This window comes from Coregonus lavaretus (assembly GCF_964263955.1).
Source record: "Coregonus lavaretus genome assembly, chromosome: 10".
Taxonomy (NCBI): domain Eukaryota; kingdom Metazoa; phylum Chordata; class Actinopteri; order Salmoniformes; family Salmonidae; genus Coregonus; species Coregonus lavaretus.
Window position 1 is genome coordinate 31,331,431 of NC_139997.1, and position 20,113 is coordinate 31,351,543.

Here is a 20,113-nt window from a genome sequence, read left to right on the forward strand (position 1 = left end):
CTCTTTATCCCAAGGTCAACAGGTTTTTCCCATTTCAGAGAGAGAGCATCAATCCATAGAATCACCTGTGTGATCAGCCTTTTTACAAACTCATTTCAAACAGTCTTAGACAGGCAATTTAGTTTAAAACATTTTTGATCAATTCTGAGCACGCTTCCGTTGTCTGCATAGCCTCTTTGTGCTGACTAAACAGCAGGTTAAGCTCACTGGACAAAAGTTGTTTTTTGGGGGGGAAATCGTATTTTGTCTTTACTGTATATATTTCTAGTGAATAAAAGCAACCATAGTTCAGCGCGGTCTTATTGAATCTGAATTCTAGTACCCATCCTCTCATCTTCTTTCTAAGTCACCACTCCTCTGACTCCCTTCTTTCTTTCTTTTTCTCTTTGTCTCCATCCCTTCTCTCTCTCTCTCCTGTCTCCCCCCCCCTCTCTCCTCTCTCGTCTCTTTCTCCCTCTCTCTCTCTCTCTCTCTCTCTCTCTCTCTCTCTCTCCGTCTCTCTCTCTCTCTCTCTCTGTCCTTCCTTCTCTCTTCTATTCAGTGGGTTGCATTGTCTTTAATCATGTCTGTGGACCCTATTATTCCTGTAGCTGTGTTGGGGCTGTGGTTTGTCTGTGTTTCTCTCTGACTGAAGGAGGTCAGCCACGACCCGCCCTCCTCTCTGCCCCTGGAACAGTTATTATAGTAAACTAAAACTAATCATGAAAAAAACGATTTAGTAAACTGAAATAAAATAATTAACAAACCCTTTTGAAAAATGTAGAACATACTGAAACTATTATCTTTGACTCCAAAACTAGCTCAAATCAAATAAAAACCATCATGAATTATGTTCAGTTTTAGTTTTTCTTCTAAACTTTGGGCAAAAATCTAATGGGGTTTTCAAGCTTTTGGGGGGTTTACTGAATCTGGTGGGTAAATGCAGCCAGGAGATGGTGATGTTTCAAATATGCCTAACTAGTGCATCACTATCACTAGCTATCACTAGATACCAGGGGGGGGAATCAGCTAGGTAGCTAACTTGATTCTTCTTACATGTATTACTAAAGTTAAAAAGCATTAGATTGGTGTAAACATGAGTGAGAGTGAGTTTCCTTCCGCCATATATTTTGTCTCTGAGTTATTCCTTTTAAAGATGGAATCCGCAGTAGCGGGAAACAACGCCACTGTCCGCCCCACGGCCGTTGTTATTGTTTTTGTTTTGTAGACGAAGCAGAGATGGGGAGCGCTGGGGGAGCGTCGCGCATCAAGGTAAAACAAAAAAATGGCAGTACATATGCTGCTGTTCTATCGCGCGTGCAATGATGTCAGAGAGAGACATTTTTTTTGCGTTGTTTGCAGTAACTTCTTTGTTGTTGTAATATCGCAAACGGACATGGCAGTTTCACCATTAAGGATTGCAGATTTAAATCGAAGTCACATTGAGATTTACTTTATAATTTAAACCTAAACAAACCTATAACCTGACCCATGACCTTATATATTACTGCCCCAGTGCCCCCAGTTGCAAGAAGTGACATCCCACAAAACAAATTAAAACAAAAACCTATACAACACAAATGGCTCCTAGCCTCCCACACATGCTTTCTGTAGGTAACACTAAAACTGAAACTAAGTCATATAAAAACTAAATAGAAATATTTTTATACAACTAAAACTAAATACAAACTAGCAAATAAGGTCTGAAAACTAACTGAAACTAAACTGAATTCCAAATAAAAACAAAAAAACTAATAGAAATAAAAACGAATATAAAAAAACACAAAACTATAATAACCTTGCCCTGGATGACTGACATTATGCCACAATACACACAATGTCTCTCTCTTTTTTCTCTATCTCTCCCTCCCCGATATCTCTTTCTCTCTCCACTCCTCTTTCTCGCCCTGATTTATTTTCCGTAACCGTCTTTTTGGTTGGACTCTTTGTTGTTTTTGGTCTGTACTGGTATTGACATCTGCTTTGGTCCCTCATTGCACATTGACTACGTTTACACCTGGATCATTCCACCAAATGAGTGCCGTTTGCATCCCTTTGATATTTTATGTAGAAATTGTGCACCAATATTTAATTTTAAAAGGCTGGTTATAAGTGCCCTTTAATATAGACCACATGGAGAATTCTATCAATTTATATGAATAATGGCTTGCTAAAGTGCCTAAATTCAGCATTTTGACGTCCCTCTGTCAACCCTTTGTCACTTCTAAGAAGATTTTAACCCACTTAATCCAAAATGTCTCACCACTGTAATGCCCTAGTTATTCTGTTGCTTTGACAATGTTATTTTTGAAGATTATTATTTATTTCATGTGATTAATGATTCATTTATTTCTGTCCCTCATTTTAATGTCAACCCTGTTACGTGAACTAAACTTTCGTTTTAATATGGTGGAACTATTCATATTTTTCAAAGAAACATTGAATATCTAATAGTGAAATCATAGAGTAAAAGCAGGTGAGCTGGTTCTACTCTTTTTGGCCATGTTCTGGTGTTTTGTGGTGGAAAACTGAGCGGGTTGAGCATAACACGTCAACCCTGTTACACATAGATAGACAAGCTAGAAATGTTTGAACAATTTCTTTTTTTTGTGAAGCTTGCATTCAATAGCCACTCCCTATTGCACACAACAAGCTTCCATCAGCCATAAAGGGGATTTATGGCTGATTTAAGAAGAAATCGTCAACCCTGTTACGGTCAATCCTGTTACGGTCAACTCTATTACTTTATTTGGCACTTAATAGGCACTTACTTACTACCTCTTGAGATGGGAAAAAATGTTTTTTATGAAGTTGAACATGGACTCTTTATGATAGAATGTTAAAATGAAACGTTTTTATTTTTACAAAGTTACACTTCTGAAAAGGCGCCGAATTGGAACGACCCTCCTTTCTGTCTGGGAACAGAGATTTCCTGCTATTGTTTATCCTCTACAGAGCCTTGGCCTAAAAGCATATGTGTCTCTCTTCCCTTCCCACATTGGAGTCACAACTACTACTTTCTCTTTCACAGCTTTCGGAATCATTTACAGGGAGCGTTTTCGATGTGTGTGTGTGTGTGCGTGCGCACGTGTGTGTGTTCTTGGTTGCGTGAACACCTCCAGCCAAACGTTTCTAGGACCTGAGGTTATTCAAGAAGAAGCACGTTAATTAGCATAATTTCCCAGAGGCACACTGCTTAATTATCAACAAAGCTTGTGCAGACTGCTGCTACAGCACAGCTCATCACATTAAGATATGGTCCCTCCATGCTGTTTTATACCCCATGACCTTCAGGCACCATACTGTACCACAACCTATAAGCTAATTTCATTGTTAGCTGCAAGCAATAAAGTTTCATCTTCATACCAGAATATTTATCTCCCTGAGTACATTGAGGTGTGTTTACAGAGGAAGAAAAACTCAGGTGATTCTCGCATGGATCCGTGGGCATATATACAACACATTTTCCTTTAGACTCACTGTCACTCGCTGCAATTGAGTTGATATACACATCACTCCCTTGCTTCTGTCTGTGGCCCTCCAGTAGCACCTAGACATATTCATGGAAGGTACTGTAGATTGGCATATGAGATGAGAACCCTCCTGTCGTCTCCACAGTCCCTGTTTAATTCCCTGCATGATGAGACTCAGACAGCATGGTCCGACATGCCTGTAGCTTTAATGTGATGGTGGGCCGTCTGGACCACTCTCCACCATCTCCTTCAGACCAGGGGGAGAGGAGAGGTCGTCCATACCTATCACCTGCCTGCCTGGCTGCCTGGAGAAGGAGACGGAAATGGGAATAGGTTCCGCATGCGGGCGATGAAAAGCAATTTCCAAGAGACACCCGTATCCCCACTGCCACCTCTTCTACTTTCATTATAGAGCTTTATGGTAGGAAATGATAGGAAAATGACTTGACTGAAACACACACACACACACATCCATACTCACACACGCACACATACACACACACACACACACACACACACACACACACACACACACACACACACACAGAGATTTAAGAAAAAATCTTAAACCACAAACGGCTCATTTAGTTTATAAAAAGAGATACAGATATACAGATCAACCCACGTCAACATCCACTTTTTGCCACAGAACGCCAGTCCCACTTTTAGAAATAAAAACAGAGAAACACGTAGGCAGGATCACAACACCTGTCCTGTCTATACAGTGGCTTGCCAAAGTATTCACCCCCCTTGGCATTTTTCCTATTTTGTTGCCTTACAACCTGGAATTCAAATGGATTTTTTTGGGGTTTGTATCATTTGATTTACACAACATGCCTATCACTTTGAAGATGAAAAATATTTTTTATTGTGAAACAAACAACAAATAAGACAAAAAAACAGAAAACTTGAGCATGCATAACTATTCACCCCCCCAAAGTCAATACTTTGTAGAGCCACATTTTGCAGCAATTACAGCTGCAAGTCTCTTGGGGTATGTCTCTATACGTTTGGCACATCTAGCCACTGGGATCTTTGCCCATTCTTCAAGGCAAAACTGTTCCAACTCCTTCAAGTTGGATGGGTTCCGCTGGTGTACAGCAATCTTTAAGTGATACCACAGATTCTCAATTGGGTTGAGGTCTGGGCATTCCAAGACATTTAAATGTTTCCCCTTAAACCACTCGAGTGTTGTTTTAGCAGTATGCTTAGGGTTATTGTCCTGCTGGAAGGTGAACCTCTGTCCCAGTCTCAAATCTCTAGAAGACTGAAACAGGTTTCCCTCAAGAATTTCCCTGTATTAAGCGGCATCCATCATTCCTTCAATTCTGACCAGTTTCCCAGTCCCTGCTGATGAAAAACATCCCCACAGCATGATGCTGCCACCACCATGCTTCACTGTGGGGATGGTGTTCTCGGGGGGATGAGAGGTGTTGGGTTTGCGCCAGACATAGCATTGTCCTTGATGGCCAAAAAGCTCAATTTTAGTCTCATCTGACCAGAGTACCTTCTTCCATATGTTTGGGGAGTCTCCCACATTGCTTTTGGCGAACATCAAATGTGTTTGCTTATTTTTTTCTTTAAGCAATGGCTTTTTTCTGGCCACTCTTCCTTAAAGCCCAGCTCTGTGGAGTGTACGGCTTAAAGTGGTCCTATGGACAGATACTCCAATCTCCGCAGGTGGACTTTATTTAACTAATTATGTGACTTCTGAAGGTAATTGGTTGCACCAGATCTTATTTAGGGGCTTCATAGCAAAGGGGGTGAATACATATGCACGCACCACTTTTCCATTATTTGTTTATTTTTATTTTTAGAAACAAGTTATTTTTTTCATTTCACTTCACCAATTTTGACTATTTTGTGTATGTCCATTACATGAAATCCAAATAAAAATCCATTTAAATTACAGGTTGTAATGCAACAAAATAAGAAAAACGAAAAGGGGGATGAATACTTTTGCAAGGCACTGTATGTGCAGCATCTTTTAATCAACAGGAAGAATTATCACTAGACGGAAAGCTCCGTCAGAAAAACAGGTTTGATGTATGGCTGTGAGGCTGCAACTGTAATTAAACAATATTTCTTGGTATTTCCAGGGCCTGCAGCATATGTTTCATGTCGCTGTGTTTCATAACTGATAAACAGCGCTGGCAACACAAACAAATGAGTGCTGTGCTGGCAAATAAAGATTTATTATACATTTTTATATTCATTTTTTTTTTTTACACCCGCTTCAAAATATTTGCAAGGGAACAATGCAAGGATACACTTCTCTGACAGAGGAGTAAAAATAACAATGTTTTTGTCATTGTGAAGAGGAACATTCTTTGTTCAGTTACTGTGACACTAGCTCTCAGGTATGTTGTTAGGTGAGGTAAGGTTAGGTAAGACATATTGTTCTGTATGTGCGTGACTGTACTGCCCCTAGTTGTTTCAGTGCACAGTACCAGACAGATAGAATCCCAATTGGGACAGCAGCCAAACGGAAAGTTCCTTTCAAGAATGAGAGCAGACTGTGGATAGTGACACATTGGATAGCATCATGTACCTGGTAGCTGAGTCTCTGTGGCTGATATCTGAGCCTGTGTGGTGTCTGGGTTGTTCCAGTCAGGCCTCCTGCTGTGGGCGAGTCTTTGCTGGGACTGGGAGTGTCACAGATATGCTTGTGGGTATTTATCATTGTGTATGTTTTATTATTATATTATTATTTTTTATTGTATTCTGCATTGTTGGGAAGAGCCCGTAAGTAAGCATTTCACTGTTAGTCTACACCTGTTGTTTATGAAGCATGTGATTTGACTTGTCAAGTGTCAGAGTTCTTCCCTTTGACCTTAGCTTATCCTCAGATTCACACCAGTGTTTCTAACCCAGGGGGAAAACATGATTGTTGAGGTTTGTGTGTTCAGCCATTTCTGACAGTAATCATGGCGGGGGCTGTAGCTGTAGTCGTTAACAGACAGAGCCAGAGGGAGCAGACAGAACAGACAAATAACAGCAGCCAGCCAGCCAGTCAGGCTTGGCTAACCAGACCAGAGGATTAGACAGGCCAGGCCAGGGAGGGAGCCATCACATCAATCTCTAATTCAATCACACAGGCAACTTTCCTCAGTGCTAACTGAGTTATGGCAGTCAGCGTTGGGAGGTAATAAAGTTTGATCCAAAGCAGAAGTCTTGGCGATATAATAAATGGCCCTCCAGGCCCCCAGCAGCAGCAGGATGGCTTGTAATTAAGCACTCTGATGGTACGTGGAGGAAATATAGGATGACCACCATAGAAATAGAATGACTAGCATGGGTACACTCAACGTATGTAGGTATACTCAACATGATGCCCGTTCTAGTCATCCATTTCTAGGATGACCACATCATCTTCTGAGAATGGGCCACACTCCACCTCACTACTCACTGATAGAGATCACTGTCATATAACCTTCAGCCCCATAGGGCATTGGACTGACTAGACAACTAAAAGGTCATGTGTCACAGGCTAATGTTCTCATTCGATGATTCACCAACAGGTGACAATTTCATTAGAATATGCCAAAAGTCTTTGTACTAATACATTAGTACTCTATACAGTGTAACATTCACCGCCTTTTGTTTTAATGTGTGTTGTTTGTGCATACATGTTGTTGGATGCTCCACACACACTAACCTACAGTATCAGAGTGCATGCACACAACATCCAAAGCTATGGCTGACCCTGTAAAACAACACATATCACTGCACCTATCCGGTGTATGTGAAACAAAACATATTTTGTATTTATTTTATTGGTACATGAAGTCTGTGGTATCATATACTCTCACTAAAACCTCTCAGTCACTGTATATAGCCCTCCCTGAGCCTGACCCAGAGAGAGTGAATGGGGACCTCAGTCCATCCTGTGTGATTGGATACAGAGTTACCATGCCGTTACTGTGGTTCCCAGCCAAGAGTTAATGCATTGTCACGCATGGACGCTACCTCATCACACACTTTACTCTGGGGACAGGCCAAGGGCCAACAAGCTCTCCTCAAATACCTTTATAGAAACTTTCTATTTTTCTCATTCTCACGGCTGTGTAATTCAGTATCATCTTCTGGGGCGACGTGGCGTTTCATTAGTTCATCGAGAAACGTAAGCAGTCAAGCGACCAGAGAGAGAGAGAGTCAAGGCTGAGCTCTCCTCTCTTTCCAACACTACTTCTCTCCTGTCATATTCTCACTGAACAGTCCAGGGAAAAGAGAGAGGAGAATCAAGGCTGCTCTACTGAGCTTTGTCAGTCTCTCTTATCGTCACATCTCCTCTCTTCTCGTCACATCTCCTCTCTTCTCGTCACATCTCCTCTCTTCTCGTCACATTTCCTCTCTTCTCGTCACATCTCCTCTCTTCTCGTCACATCTCCTCTCTTCTCTTTCTTTTCCCTTTTTCTTCTCTTCTGTCTTCTCTAGTCTTTTCTTATCTTCTCTTCTGTCTTCTCTTGTCTTATCTTCTCTTCTGTCTTCTACTCTCTTTTCTTGTCTTCTCTTTCTTTCCCTTATCTTCTTCTCTTTGCGTCTCTTCTCTTCATTTCTCTTTCTTCGCCTCTCCTCTCCTCTGCTTTCCACCCCTCTACTCCCCATTTCTCTCCCTGAATCTGATTGAAGAATAAACATACTCCTACAAAAGTATCGCCCATTGATGTTTATTTTAGAGGATTTACTGTACTCCACTAAAGGTTCTGTGATAATCACAAAGCCTAGGCCTCCTGACTTCACAGCTATCTGTGAAAATGATTGGAGAACAATTTAACAAAGTGTTGCTGCACTTGTCAAAAACATGGCATTTTTCAACCATCGCCGGTTGAGGCTGAGTGCTCTTCAAACCATCTGGAGAGCATCTCTCTGAATCTCTCTCAGTTGTTCACCACAAGCAATTATCCCCATTGTGCAACATTTAAGGATTGTTTTTCCAGGATTTCAAACTTCAAGGATAACCCTGTCAGTGGTGTTACCACAGAGGACGGATGAGCCTGAGCAATAAGTCAGACCCATGTGGATGAACTCAAAGAAAATCCTCAAACAGCATATGTTGCTAAACAGAGAGACAGGCATCTGTTTTGGCTGCTGATTTACTATCATTAGCATCACATCGGCTTTGCTGTTTTTGTATTTAGCCAGATAGGCCGCAGGGTATGTATAAGTGCGGTTAGACTCTCAGGGCTGTCCTTGCTACAGCACACACGCATGCGCACACACACACACACACACACACACACACACACACACACACACACACACACACACACACACACACACACACACTGATAAACCCAGAGAGCTGATAGGGTGGCAGTGATTCGTGACTGACCTACCCCAAGGTGTAAAACTTTGCTTTCCATTGTGATCCATGTTTGCTGTCTCTGTGTTTATTCACCTGTGTGTCTGTGTGAGTGTCTGCATGTCGGTATGGATGTGGGGTGTCTGTAAATAAGACGCATTAGCCCCTGGGTGACCTACACTTTCCTTTTCCCATTGTTATCTCTGTCTCTTCCCCATTAATTGTTCTCACGCCCTCCCTTCCTCCCTGCAGTCCTACCTGATTACAATAGGATAATCTCTATCTCACTCCACATCACTCTATTACCAGCCACCTCCCAATCTCCAAGAATGTACATGGCTTGTGTGCACGTGAACGTGAATGGCGCAGGAAGCACAGTAAACTGTGTCTAATAGGAACAGGAAGAAAGAAGGAGCTGCGTGTTGAAGTGCTGTGCTGAATGCTTTTTACTGCCCTGCAGCTATTGTGGAGACGGCTCTTTAAACTCCTGTAATTACGTTTTAACGGCTCTTCCTCGTGGCTAACTGCCTTTATTACTGCTGTACCTGCCACCCAACTGGCCAAGTGTAGCGTTAAGAGTCCTCCTGCCCACTCTTGATAGATACTCATTGTGTGTGGGACCAGTTCCGAGGCGCCCATCCAAATTACCGTTGTTGTCTTAGGATTTAGATAATGCTTGGTGCTTTGCAATTCTATGTGCAGTTTACAGTATGGTTGTTTGTGGCCCATTAGATGCTACATTATTTACTTTTACGTTATCGTAGCTTGGATTGTACAGTACTTGCCAAGTTGCCATTGTGGATATTTTGTATTCAAGTGAACTCCGCAAACACTCTCAAGTCAAGTCCCAACTCCAGAATAACTAAGTTTTCCCTTTATAATCACATGGGACATTCAATATGGCATATGAGATGAGAGCGGGACGCTTTCTTCGCTCCCCTGGCCCTGTTGGATGGGAGAATAATGAATGCTGTGAGGTTACCATAAGCAGTTTCACTGCATCGTACCATCGTGTCATTTGTCACTGCTCCCTCAGCTTCTATATTTATAAGATTGAGTTTACCCATCCGTGTCCATAGTGGGCTTCTACTGCTAATCTCTCAAATGAAGTTTTCACCTTTTACTCAAGGTTGAACACGAGTCAAATCACCAAATGGTATGTACTGTATATGCATGCATCCAGTACATGTAATCCTGAACATCATAAAATCCATCATATATGTATACCACAGGAGGCTGCTGAGGGGAGGACGGCTCATAATAATGGCTGGAACGGAGCGAGTGGAATGGCATCAAATGCATGGAAACCATATGTTTGGTGTATTTCAAATCAAATCAAATCAAATGTTATTTGTCACATGCGCCGAAAACAACAGGTAGACCTTACAGTGAAATGCTTACTTACAAGCCCTTAACCAACAATGCAATTTTAAGAAGAAAAAAAAAACATTAAATAACAAAATAACAAGAAATAAAAGTAACAAATAATTACAGAGCAGCAGTAAAATAACAATAGCGAGGCTATATACAGGGGGTACCGGTACTGAGTCAATGTGCGGGGGCACCGGTTAGTCGAGGTAATTGAGGTAATATGTACACGTAGGTAGAGTTATTAAAGTGACTATGCATAAAGTAGCAGCAGCGTAAAAGGGGGCGGGGGACGACGACACACAATGCAAATAGTCTGGGTAGCCATTTGATTAGAATGGTACCATTCCACCAATTCTGCTCCAGCCATTATCACGAGCCTGTCCTTCACAATTAATGTGCCACCAACCTCCTTTGATGTATACTGTACATTTATTATATCACAGACTGATTGTGTACATGTTTTCAATCACCAATAGGCAAATGCTTTAGTTTGATCTTTCCAGTAATCCTACAGTACATAACACAGTAGTCTACTCTAGTCTTCAGACTTTATCCAGGTGAAGTGAGTCCAGGGTTGTCAGACTTGTACTTTCTTGATAAGTCTGTTCCCATTAACAGAGCTATGCAGCCTGGAGAGATCATATCGACCTGAGGCACAGCGCTTATCTGATGCAGACAACAATTGCCCCTCTCCGTATACCTACCCTCAAGGCTCTCGTGCCACTTGTTTCAAAGCTATGTTATGTGGTTTGATTTCATTCCTGCACCGACTATTTGGGGGCCTGGCATTTTTCTTCATTATCTATCCATTTGGGTTTTGGCTGTGTGTGACTGCTGTCATCTCTCTGTTGTGGGAGGGAACAGCGAGGGAAGGGCCTTGAAAAGGAAACACTGCCTGTGTCTTTGTGCACCTTCCACAAAACCAATGATAGTTTGATAGAGAAGGCCATTAAAGTATCATTAACAAGGCTGCTTTGAAGAGCCAGGCCCCTGCAGATAAATACAGGGCCATTCTGAGCAGGACAGAGACAGAGCTCTGGGTGGATTGGGGGTACAGCAGCCTCAGCTCTGGGTTGGGGCTACAGCAGCCACATCCTCAGCCTCAATCAGCTCAATGTAATGGGTTGACGCTGGTACACAGTGCCCTAAATTCCCACACATACAACCTTCTCCCCCTTCTCTCTGTTTCTTGTACTTATTTTTTGCCCCCTCTTTCCTTTTTCTCACCCCCTTCTTTCTCTGACTCAGTTTTTCCTCCTTCCTTCTCAGTTGCTCTCCTCGGTTTTCTCCTTACCTCTATCGGTTTCTCTCTCCTCTGTGCCCTTAGCGTGACTCTCACCAGTCTCTCCCAGAGGGCTTTCAAACACACACCAAAAAATTCAATCTTATCACTCTCTCTGCATGGGAAATGTCATAATATAGAGCTCCCCTCAACCCCTTCCAAAAAATCCATAACATTGCAGCATAAAACAATTTGATACTTGACATCCCCATTGCCTTATCTTATAACTTCACTATTACACTCCATCAACCCTGCTGCTACACTGTCCTTGAAAGTCAGAAACTCTGGAATCAATACATGAACAAAATATTATACGTGTTTTATAGACAGACAGACAGCTGTGAATGATAGTTTGTTATCAAATCGATAGTACCCTATTATTTCATTTTATCGTAAAAGACACAATGACAGTCCAGTATAATGGAAATCTAACCTTTATGTTTTTCCTCAAAATGAGTAAGAGTAGTAATGATGATACTCAGCAGTCGATAGCTGCTTCTTGGCAGCGCTGGCTGGCAGACCTAACTCAATTTTTTTTAAACTGAGCCACTCTCTCAGCAAGTCGCTACAAGGGGCACTAAGGATGTGATACTGTCTGGGAAAGCTGATTGCTGTCATCAGTTTGGCATGAGAAGTGCTAATGGTTTTTGGGAGACATGATTCACTTTGCATTAGCCAAGCCTGTCAATCCAGAGTCATCAGAGCTCCTTTTTTTTACATAAAAAGCCTATTTCCTCTCCTCCATCAGTCCTTTCTCCATCACTCCCTGGCTGAGTCAATCTCAATAGTGATTTATTTTTCTATAGGTGCTATTCAGGGTGCAACTGGAGATAGAGCAGACAGTGAAGCTCCTAAATTACACTTTTGACCATATCTGTGGGCTATTGGCTCATAATGCAAAATCTCTAGTGCCACCAAGTGGCCAGGGGTCAACATTACTAGGAACACTTGTCAATCTGAAAGCAATGAGCCCGGATGGAAACTTTTACAGCTGGATCTTTGATTTAGTTCAGTTGGAAGGATGATCGAAATGTAAGGATAATTGAAAGAAGCACATGAGGAGGAGGGATGTTAAGATATATTTTTGGGAAGCTGAACAATAGGGGATCTTGTTCTCCACGGTGCTGTCTAAAGATATGATCAAAAATGAAATACATGACCAAACAACAAAACACAATGGTATTCGAATGTAACCCTGGTTGTAACCAAAGCCTCTCCCATTTCTCCTCTCTCCTCCAGTGTTCATCATGGGATCTGGGTTACTGGTCTATCCCTTTGGGCTCAACTCCACCTTGGTGAGGTCCTTCTGCGGGGACTCAGACATCTACTATGCCGGGGACTGCCAGATTGGCTGGGGATACATGCTGGCCATCGTCGGCGTCATGCTCACACTCTTCCTGCCTTTCTTCGCCAAATACGCCCCAAAGGAGCACCTGTCCCCGACACCCCTGCCCACTCTCTTATAGGGCAACAACTGACCCCGCCCTCGTCCAGTCAGTCTACTACAGTACTTCCTACTTCCCTGTATGATGTCATGGAGATGAAGAAACCCCTGCATCCACTTCTTCTGTAGGATACCATTTTAAAAAGCCCTGCCCACTGATATACAACTAGGCTATACCCAAATGTGACTAACATTTATATACCGTCTTCCTTCAAACAAAATATATTTATTTGATCTAATAATTTACCTTATTGTTATGTTCTTTCTTTTACTGTCAATTTGTGACTTTCCATTTCTGGTTAGACATATTTGATATTCAGTATCTTTTCTGGAAAAAATACATGTTTGAAAGAAACACAAGGATTGATAATAACAACCTCTGTTCAGATGGACAGAAGTATACATAAATATTCCTATCATGTTATTCATAGAAAGTTGGTTAAACACTACAGTAACCAGACAGAGGGTGATGGTCAGGACTATAACCATAATGACTCCATCGTGACATTAATAGTGGGCTATAAGAGTGGGCAATACTGAATAAGTATAACATTCCAGAATAATCAGGGAGTTGTTTGCATGAGAAAAGGTGGGAAAATAAGGAGAATCTTCAATCGTCAAGGGTGGCATGAAATTAACAGACAATATGAGACATTTCTACAGTTATCAAAGGATGTGGACATGCTTCTATCTTCAATGGGTTAATGTGGATTTGGCGAACAGTCAAGACAATGGGAGACCCATTTGACATCAAGACAAAGCGAGGATCAGAAAGTTAAGAACACGGTCTCAGACCCATAGATCTCAACACAGTGAGCGCATTCAAAGACTCCATCCAGTGGAGTTTGAGGAAAGTGGATTGTATATAGGTTTGGATCTAGATGCAGTTTGGATCCAGCATTGAACAACACTGTGGCTGTAAGGATGTCATAAGATGGACGTGTAGCACAGTGAAACATTAGCCCTGGGGACTCGTCATCTGACTTAGCTTACACCTTCAACATGGTTCTAAAGGGACGGAGACCATTCACATTTTTAACAAGTCTCAAGCAGTGAACCATCGGACAGTAACAATTCTAGAGAAATAGTTGGACATGTTTTTCAGTGGAGGAGATGTATTTGCCTTCAAGACAAATTAATATAGATAGGGAGGTGTGCATAATAACACAATATTTGTCTGATAGTCAACTTTTAAGGCATGTGAAAAGCATTTGTTACAAATTTGATGTTGGGATGACATGGCATCCTTCTACCAACCTTTCCAGAGTTCCTAGTGTTGATATGGTTGTCTTGTTAACCCAAGTTATTTCAGTTTTTACACCACACAATACTAGCGATACACTATAATTCAGGACTACATTAAATCAGGCGAAAGGCAAGAAGATAAGATAGTATTGTCTTGAAATTCTAGACTAGAGTGCAGATAAAGTTGGGGTTAGTTAATAAATAGTAAAACAGCTGATCTAGATTAAAATATATCTGCTCTGACCATACCAACGTGTGCCTTTATAACAAAACCAAGACAAGTTACTTCAATACTACACTCTTAGAAAAAAGGGTTCCAAAAGGGTTCTTCGGCTGTCCCCATAGGAGAACCCTTTTCAGTTCCAGGTATAACCCTTTTCGGTTCCAAGTAGAACCCTCTGTGGAAAGGGTTCTACATTGAAGCCAAAAGGGTTCTACCTGGAACCAAAAAGGGTTCTTCAAAGAGTTCTCCTATGGGGACAGCCGAAGAACCCTTTTAGGTTTTAGATAGCATAGAGTGTATTAATATCAGGTAACTATCTATTTCAGCTGAAACTGTGGATATTGTAGTGTAGAAATGTTCACATGTTGTTATTTTCCCTGTGTGCTGTACTTTTCCTGTATGTTTCAATATGTGCTTCTGTACATTATAATCTTGTTGAACTTGGAAGAATGTTCTATAGAAGAAAAAAGCTGATGTCTTCTAAAAGCTTCCAATTTATTCACAAGAGGGAAATCACTTTAATCACTAAATTAAAAGGTTGTGACATGCAGCTAATGCATTAATTCCTGGCATGCCCATACACCAAGTAGAGTGGCAGAGCTTGAGAGCTGTACAAATTGAACTTAGCCTGCAGTTATCAGTGATGAGTTGACACATTATCCACGTAATGTGTAAAGCGTGGCTAAAAATAATTACCTTCTGACATAAGCCAATGGATTAGTGTGTTTTTGCCCTCACATCTCCTAATTGAATTGTTTTATTCTTATCATGTTCCATGGACAAATTGTATAATTTCCCCAACTACGCAGCCAATTCAACAAATCGGTGTGCTTTTACATACATACTGTATTCCAAGGTGTGTGTGTGTGCGTAATGCTGGGTTGAACTTCTTTGAAAATTGCCAAATTTACTTAAAAAGAAGAAAAGTCCTGATAAAAAAAAAACATTGTAATTGTGTTGCCATGTTTTCAAAAGAAGCCCAGGAAAGATATGTTGGTGTTTGTATTGGACCTCATACTGTGCTTGATACTGGGAATGACTGGGGTTCACTTACTGCACAGGATTTGTGCCCCGATATTATGTTGAAACATTGTGTCAAGTCTCAGCACTGGTGAAACTGTTTTTGTAGAGTAGTAGTACTGGGTTTTCCATTGTGATATGTTGGTTGTAAATAAACGAATAACTGTATGTTAGCTCACTTTTCATTCTTAACTGGACCCCCCCCTTCCCTTTGAAATATATATTTTGAGATATTACCTCAACAATGTGTTTGTTTTATCTGAAACCATCCTCTTAACAATGTTTGCTGTTCTGTGAATTTTCTTTGTAATAAAACATTTCATAAATGAAGAAGAGAAAGGGGTTTTATTTTTTGTCCAAAAACAGAATTGCACATATGAAAAATGTGAAATGTGTTAAGTATTATATACACAAGAAAAACATATATACCTTATCTGTACTCTGCTGATATACAGATGCAAGTACAGATTTAACATTAGGAAATTCATAAACACACAATCTTAATTTGTTGCTTGTCACAAACAGATGGCACCATTTACAGGCAAGCAGGTGAAACTGCATACACTTGAACTGCCCAGTTCAGAATATTCTTTCAAAAATAAATCGGGAATCACGTACTACTCATCCCTGGAGAATATTCAGACATGTCAAGGATCTACATACAGTAGGACTCTATATACAGTAGGATCCTTCAGTTTCTAATAAAGAGGAGAGCGCTTGCCATATAGTGATACTCACAAAAACCCATTGGCAAAGACAATTGTTTTTCCTTTGAACTGTTGTTGGAAGCTCTCTTATGTGTTTCTTTGCTGCTGATCAGACTTCACTGAGTGATTTCACCAGGTCCCTCATCTCAGCGTCCGACGCTTTGATAGACTCCTGTGCGTTCCTCTGCTCTGAGGGCAGAGCGGCCCTGACAGACACACAGGTGAGGATGTCCCTGGTGCGGTCGTAGTTCCCCACACAGCGGTGCACCTGGCCTCGGATCAGCCTGGGCAGCTCCAGCTCCTGGTGGATATAGAGCAGAGATGCATTAGACAAAAAGGGTATACATCCAGCACAACACGGTAAAGGTAACATAATGGGTATCCACCCTGGAGATACAGTACGATTTGAGAATCCATATCCTCCAGCCATGTCGAAAAACAAACTACTGCTTTATAATGCTGATGATCAGTAGCAGCTGGTAAGAATCATGTCGAAAGAAAATTCTGGTCTACAAAGTTCTTGATATCGAAAAGAACTGTGGATTTTTTAGGCCTTTAAAAACTCTCCAATACATGTGCTGAACATTAAGTAATTTAATGGTGTCCTCTGATTAACTCTAGACAGCCCTGTAACTGTATGTCTCAATTTTCTACTAAAGAGGAAGTGTTTTTCTGACTCACATTTTCATAGAAGACACACTGCACCACCTCTTTCCCATCTCTCATGAGGAAGTTCTTAGCTCCATGAGATCCGCCGGTAACTGCAGAGTCAAGAGTGGCTGTGGGACGAACATAGAATATGAATTAATAGAATAAAATATACATTATAAAAATTGTGTACACAGTACCGGTAATAGTAAATACAATGTTAGAGAAGTGACACTTCCTGAGAACTTACCGAAAATCTCAAATAGGTATGGGGCTCTGTCCTTGAACTGGCTCCAGTGTCTAATGCCATCAATGACAGCAGTCAGGATCCTCAGAGAGTTCTCAGTTGCTGGTTTGACCTGGAACACAGATGTAGTCTTCCCAATATAGGAGACATTAATGCTTTAAATCACTGATCTAGCATTGAACATACATTTTACAAGACTAGCATGATAAAAGGTATTTACGATAAATGAGCTGTCATTTTTACTTGATTAAACATATCTACAATTGGGTTAAATATGAAAACGATATAATTGTTATTTTATGGTAAGTAATCTACGGAAACCTTTGTTTTCCTACAGCAAGGGTATTCAACTCTTACTCTACGAGGTAAGGCCTGCTGGTTTTCTGTTCTACCAGATAATGAACTGCACCCACCTGGTGGCCCAGGTCTAAATCAGTCCCTGATTAGAGAGGAACAATTAAAAAACACAGTGGAACTGGCTTCGAGGTCCAGAGTTGAGTTTGAGGGTCCTACAGTACGTTAAACTATAAACTATAATTAGCACAGATTACTTACATGTTGTACCTGAGACTGAGAGGTATTTTGAGTTTGATATGTGTCTCTGTCTTCCATCAGCTGTTTCTGTGGCCCAGTGTTGGTGGTGGTTCTAAACTTCCAGGATGTGCTCTGCTTCTGTGGTCCAGGACCAGGACTTGGTCTGCTTGGAGGGGGAGTGGGTTTAGACTGCTGGGAGTAAAGAGGAGGCTCTGGTGGGTTGTCCTGTCTCGGTCTGTAACCTGACTGCTGCTGCTGACCCATCTGAGAGTAGCTACTTGGGGGTACTGGCTTGTTCTGTGTGTTCCCACTGCTGAAAGGTGCATTGTAGTTGCTCTGTCTGGGGTTTGCAGGGACTCTTGAGTCCTGCTTCACTGGTGGCTGTCCCATCTGCGGACTGGACATATGCGAAACAGTGATATGACAGGTTTATGTGTTGCATAACCATCAGACATCTATAATGACTGCCTCTACAGAGAGCTCCAGAGAGTCCTATCAATTTACCATACCCTGTATTCCCAGCTTTGTATGGGTGTGGCAGAGGTGCAAACCTTCTCCCCACAGGTCCCGGTGCACGTTGACTGTTAGGATACTGAGACTGTGGTTGAGACTGCTGCTGGTTGCCTTGTCTGCTCCACTGATTGTCCTGAGCAGCAGGTCCAGGACACCTTGGGGCTTGATCTTGGTAATAGCCTGTGTTACCTGAGCAGAGGTTGAAAGTACTATGAAAAATGTTGTATGTTATAGCATTGAGATATAGGTGGCAAAAATGCATTTTTCTTTGTGTGTGGTGCCATCTAGTGACTGAGACGTAGTAGAATCTCTCTCTCTCTTTAAAAATCCAATATAAATTCAGGATAAAAGTTTATGAATCACAGAACACATCTGATTATAGCTACTACTGAAATCCATGAGAAGTAGCCTATATTCCTCTTACCTGATGTGTTGATGGATGAAGCAGAGCTGTGTGTGGGCATGTATTCATTGCCGGAGCAAAATTTGTTCTCTGAGGGATTGGATGTCAAAGGCAGCCTGCTCCTTTTCTTCTGGTTAAACAGAGGCACAGAGAGGCATCCTGGAAGACAAACGATCATGAGACATTACATTTTTTCTCATGACAGTGTTGACAATGTTTTGACAATGCAGCCATCAGTTTATGACATGAATGCGGCCATCACATTCCAATAAATCAAATGGCTACCTGGCGTATTTGCATTGACCCCCCCTTCCTTTTTTTTTGTACACTGCTGCTACTCACTGTTTATTATTTACATTCTATGCAGTCACTTTACCCCTACCTGCATGTACATATTACCTCAATTTCCTCGACTAACCTGTACCCACACACATTGACTCGGTAACGGTACCCCCTGTATATAATCTCGTTTTTGTTATTTTATTGTGTTACTTTTTTTTTTACTTTAGTTGATTTAGTAAATATTTTCCTAACTATATTTTCTTAAAACGGCATTGTTGGTTAAGGGCTTGTTAGTAAGCATTTCACGGTAAGGTCTACACTTGTTGTATTCGGTACATGCCATGTGACAAAATTGTTTTGATTTGATTTGAATTTCACAAACCTGCAGTAGGTCTGGCCTGCTGGTTTTCATATCTTCTCATCTTATTCCAGTGTCTTCACTCAATCAAAGAATCTAATGAATTCATAAAATAAAACATTTAACTAGCTAGCCTGACACCTCTAACTACAAAGCATCAAATACAACGTATTGCTAGCTAGCTGTCGTTAGCACTGGGCCTAGCTATAGTAGTTAGCTAGCTAGCTAGCTACAGTATAACGTTAGCAAAAAAAGTTATCAATAGCTATTTCTGTTTTAGTAGCTAGCTAGCTAAATAACAACCTAATCATCAAAGAATGTTTAGTTTTCATCAACGTTAGCCAAGTTACATTTAATTAAATAATGTCTTTCCATTGTTTACATGTGGTTTCTGTTCCAAAGTAGCTAGCTAAATACCTACTGTAGTTAGCTAGGCAGCCTCCTCCAAGCTTCGTCGAATAAAGCAGGGGCCTCCTTTTCGCCAGTCAGATTGGATAGGCACGCGCTAATGCCCGCGATTTCCCACTTCTTGGCTAGCTAGAACACTTAGCTAGCTATTAGCTAAGAGAGGGAGGCTGCACTTTATATAAATACTACCTAGTTTGTTCGTTTTCTTTTCAAGTGGGACTGAGTTAGTCTGTTGGCCTATATACTACAGCATCTATACTGCTCACCTGTTTAGGTACTTGTAACTGAGGTATTACTGTGCTCTTGTAATCAGTTAGGCATCATCACATATGGGTGACTGCGGTCAATTGAGCGATTTTTTTACATTCAGGATCACTCTGTGAAGGGAAATATAGTATTCTTTCTAACAAAGATATCTACATATATTTCAGGATGTTGTGTATCCCTGGACATAATCAGAACGCATGTAAACATTACAGTTTTTTTTTTTTAAACATAGCTTGTCTGGGTATTGGGTAAGTTGAGCCGCCTACAAATGTCTGTACTGAATGAAATATTACCACTACATTTTAAAAACCATGTCTATATTTCTTTCCCAAACACAATTCAACACAATCACACTCGTTTTTTTATTAATCATTTTAAGCATCTTTTAACACAGGCTTAACACC

At 41.1% G+C, this 20,113-nt stretch overlaps 2 protein-coding genes across 2 annotated transcripts in view; one reads left to right on the forward strand and one right to left on the reverse strand.

The window, feature by feature from the left end:
• The window catches only part of LOC311135583 (LHFPL tetraspan subfamily member 7 protein-like), a 243,248-nt gene extending 228,797 nt beyond the window's left edge, over window positions 1–14,451 (forward strand). The window contains exon 3 of the mRNA XM_084169595.1: window positions 12,650–14,451. Coding sequence (XP_084025721.1) covers window positions 12,650–12,876 — 227 coding nt within the window. The 3' untranslated portion in view covers window positions 12,877–14,451. The remainder of the gene's footprint in view (window positions 1–12,649) is intronic.
• A 1,707-nt stretch (window positions 14,452–16,158) lies between these two features.
• On the reverse strand, window positions 16,159–19,098 carry spata22 (spermatogenesis associated 22; the record flags this gene model as incomplete). Its single annotated transcript, XM_084169687.1, has 7 exons — window positions 16,159–16,350; window positions 16,731–16,828; window positions 16,948–17,074; window positions 17,500–17,875; window positions 17,988–18,180; window positions 18,416–18,553; window positions 19,059–19,098. 7 exons carry the CDS (start codon window positions 19,096–19,098, stop codon window positions 16,159–16,161), a joined length of 1,164 nt encoding a protein of 387 aa, XP_084025813.1.
• Between the last annotated feature and the right edge of the window lie 1,015 nt (window positions 19,099–20,113).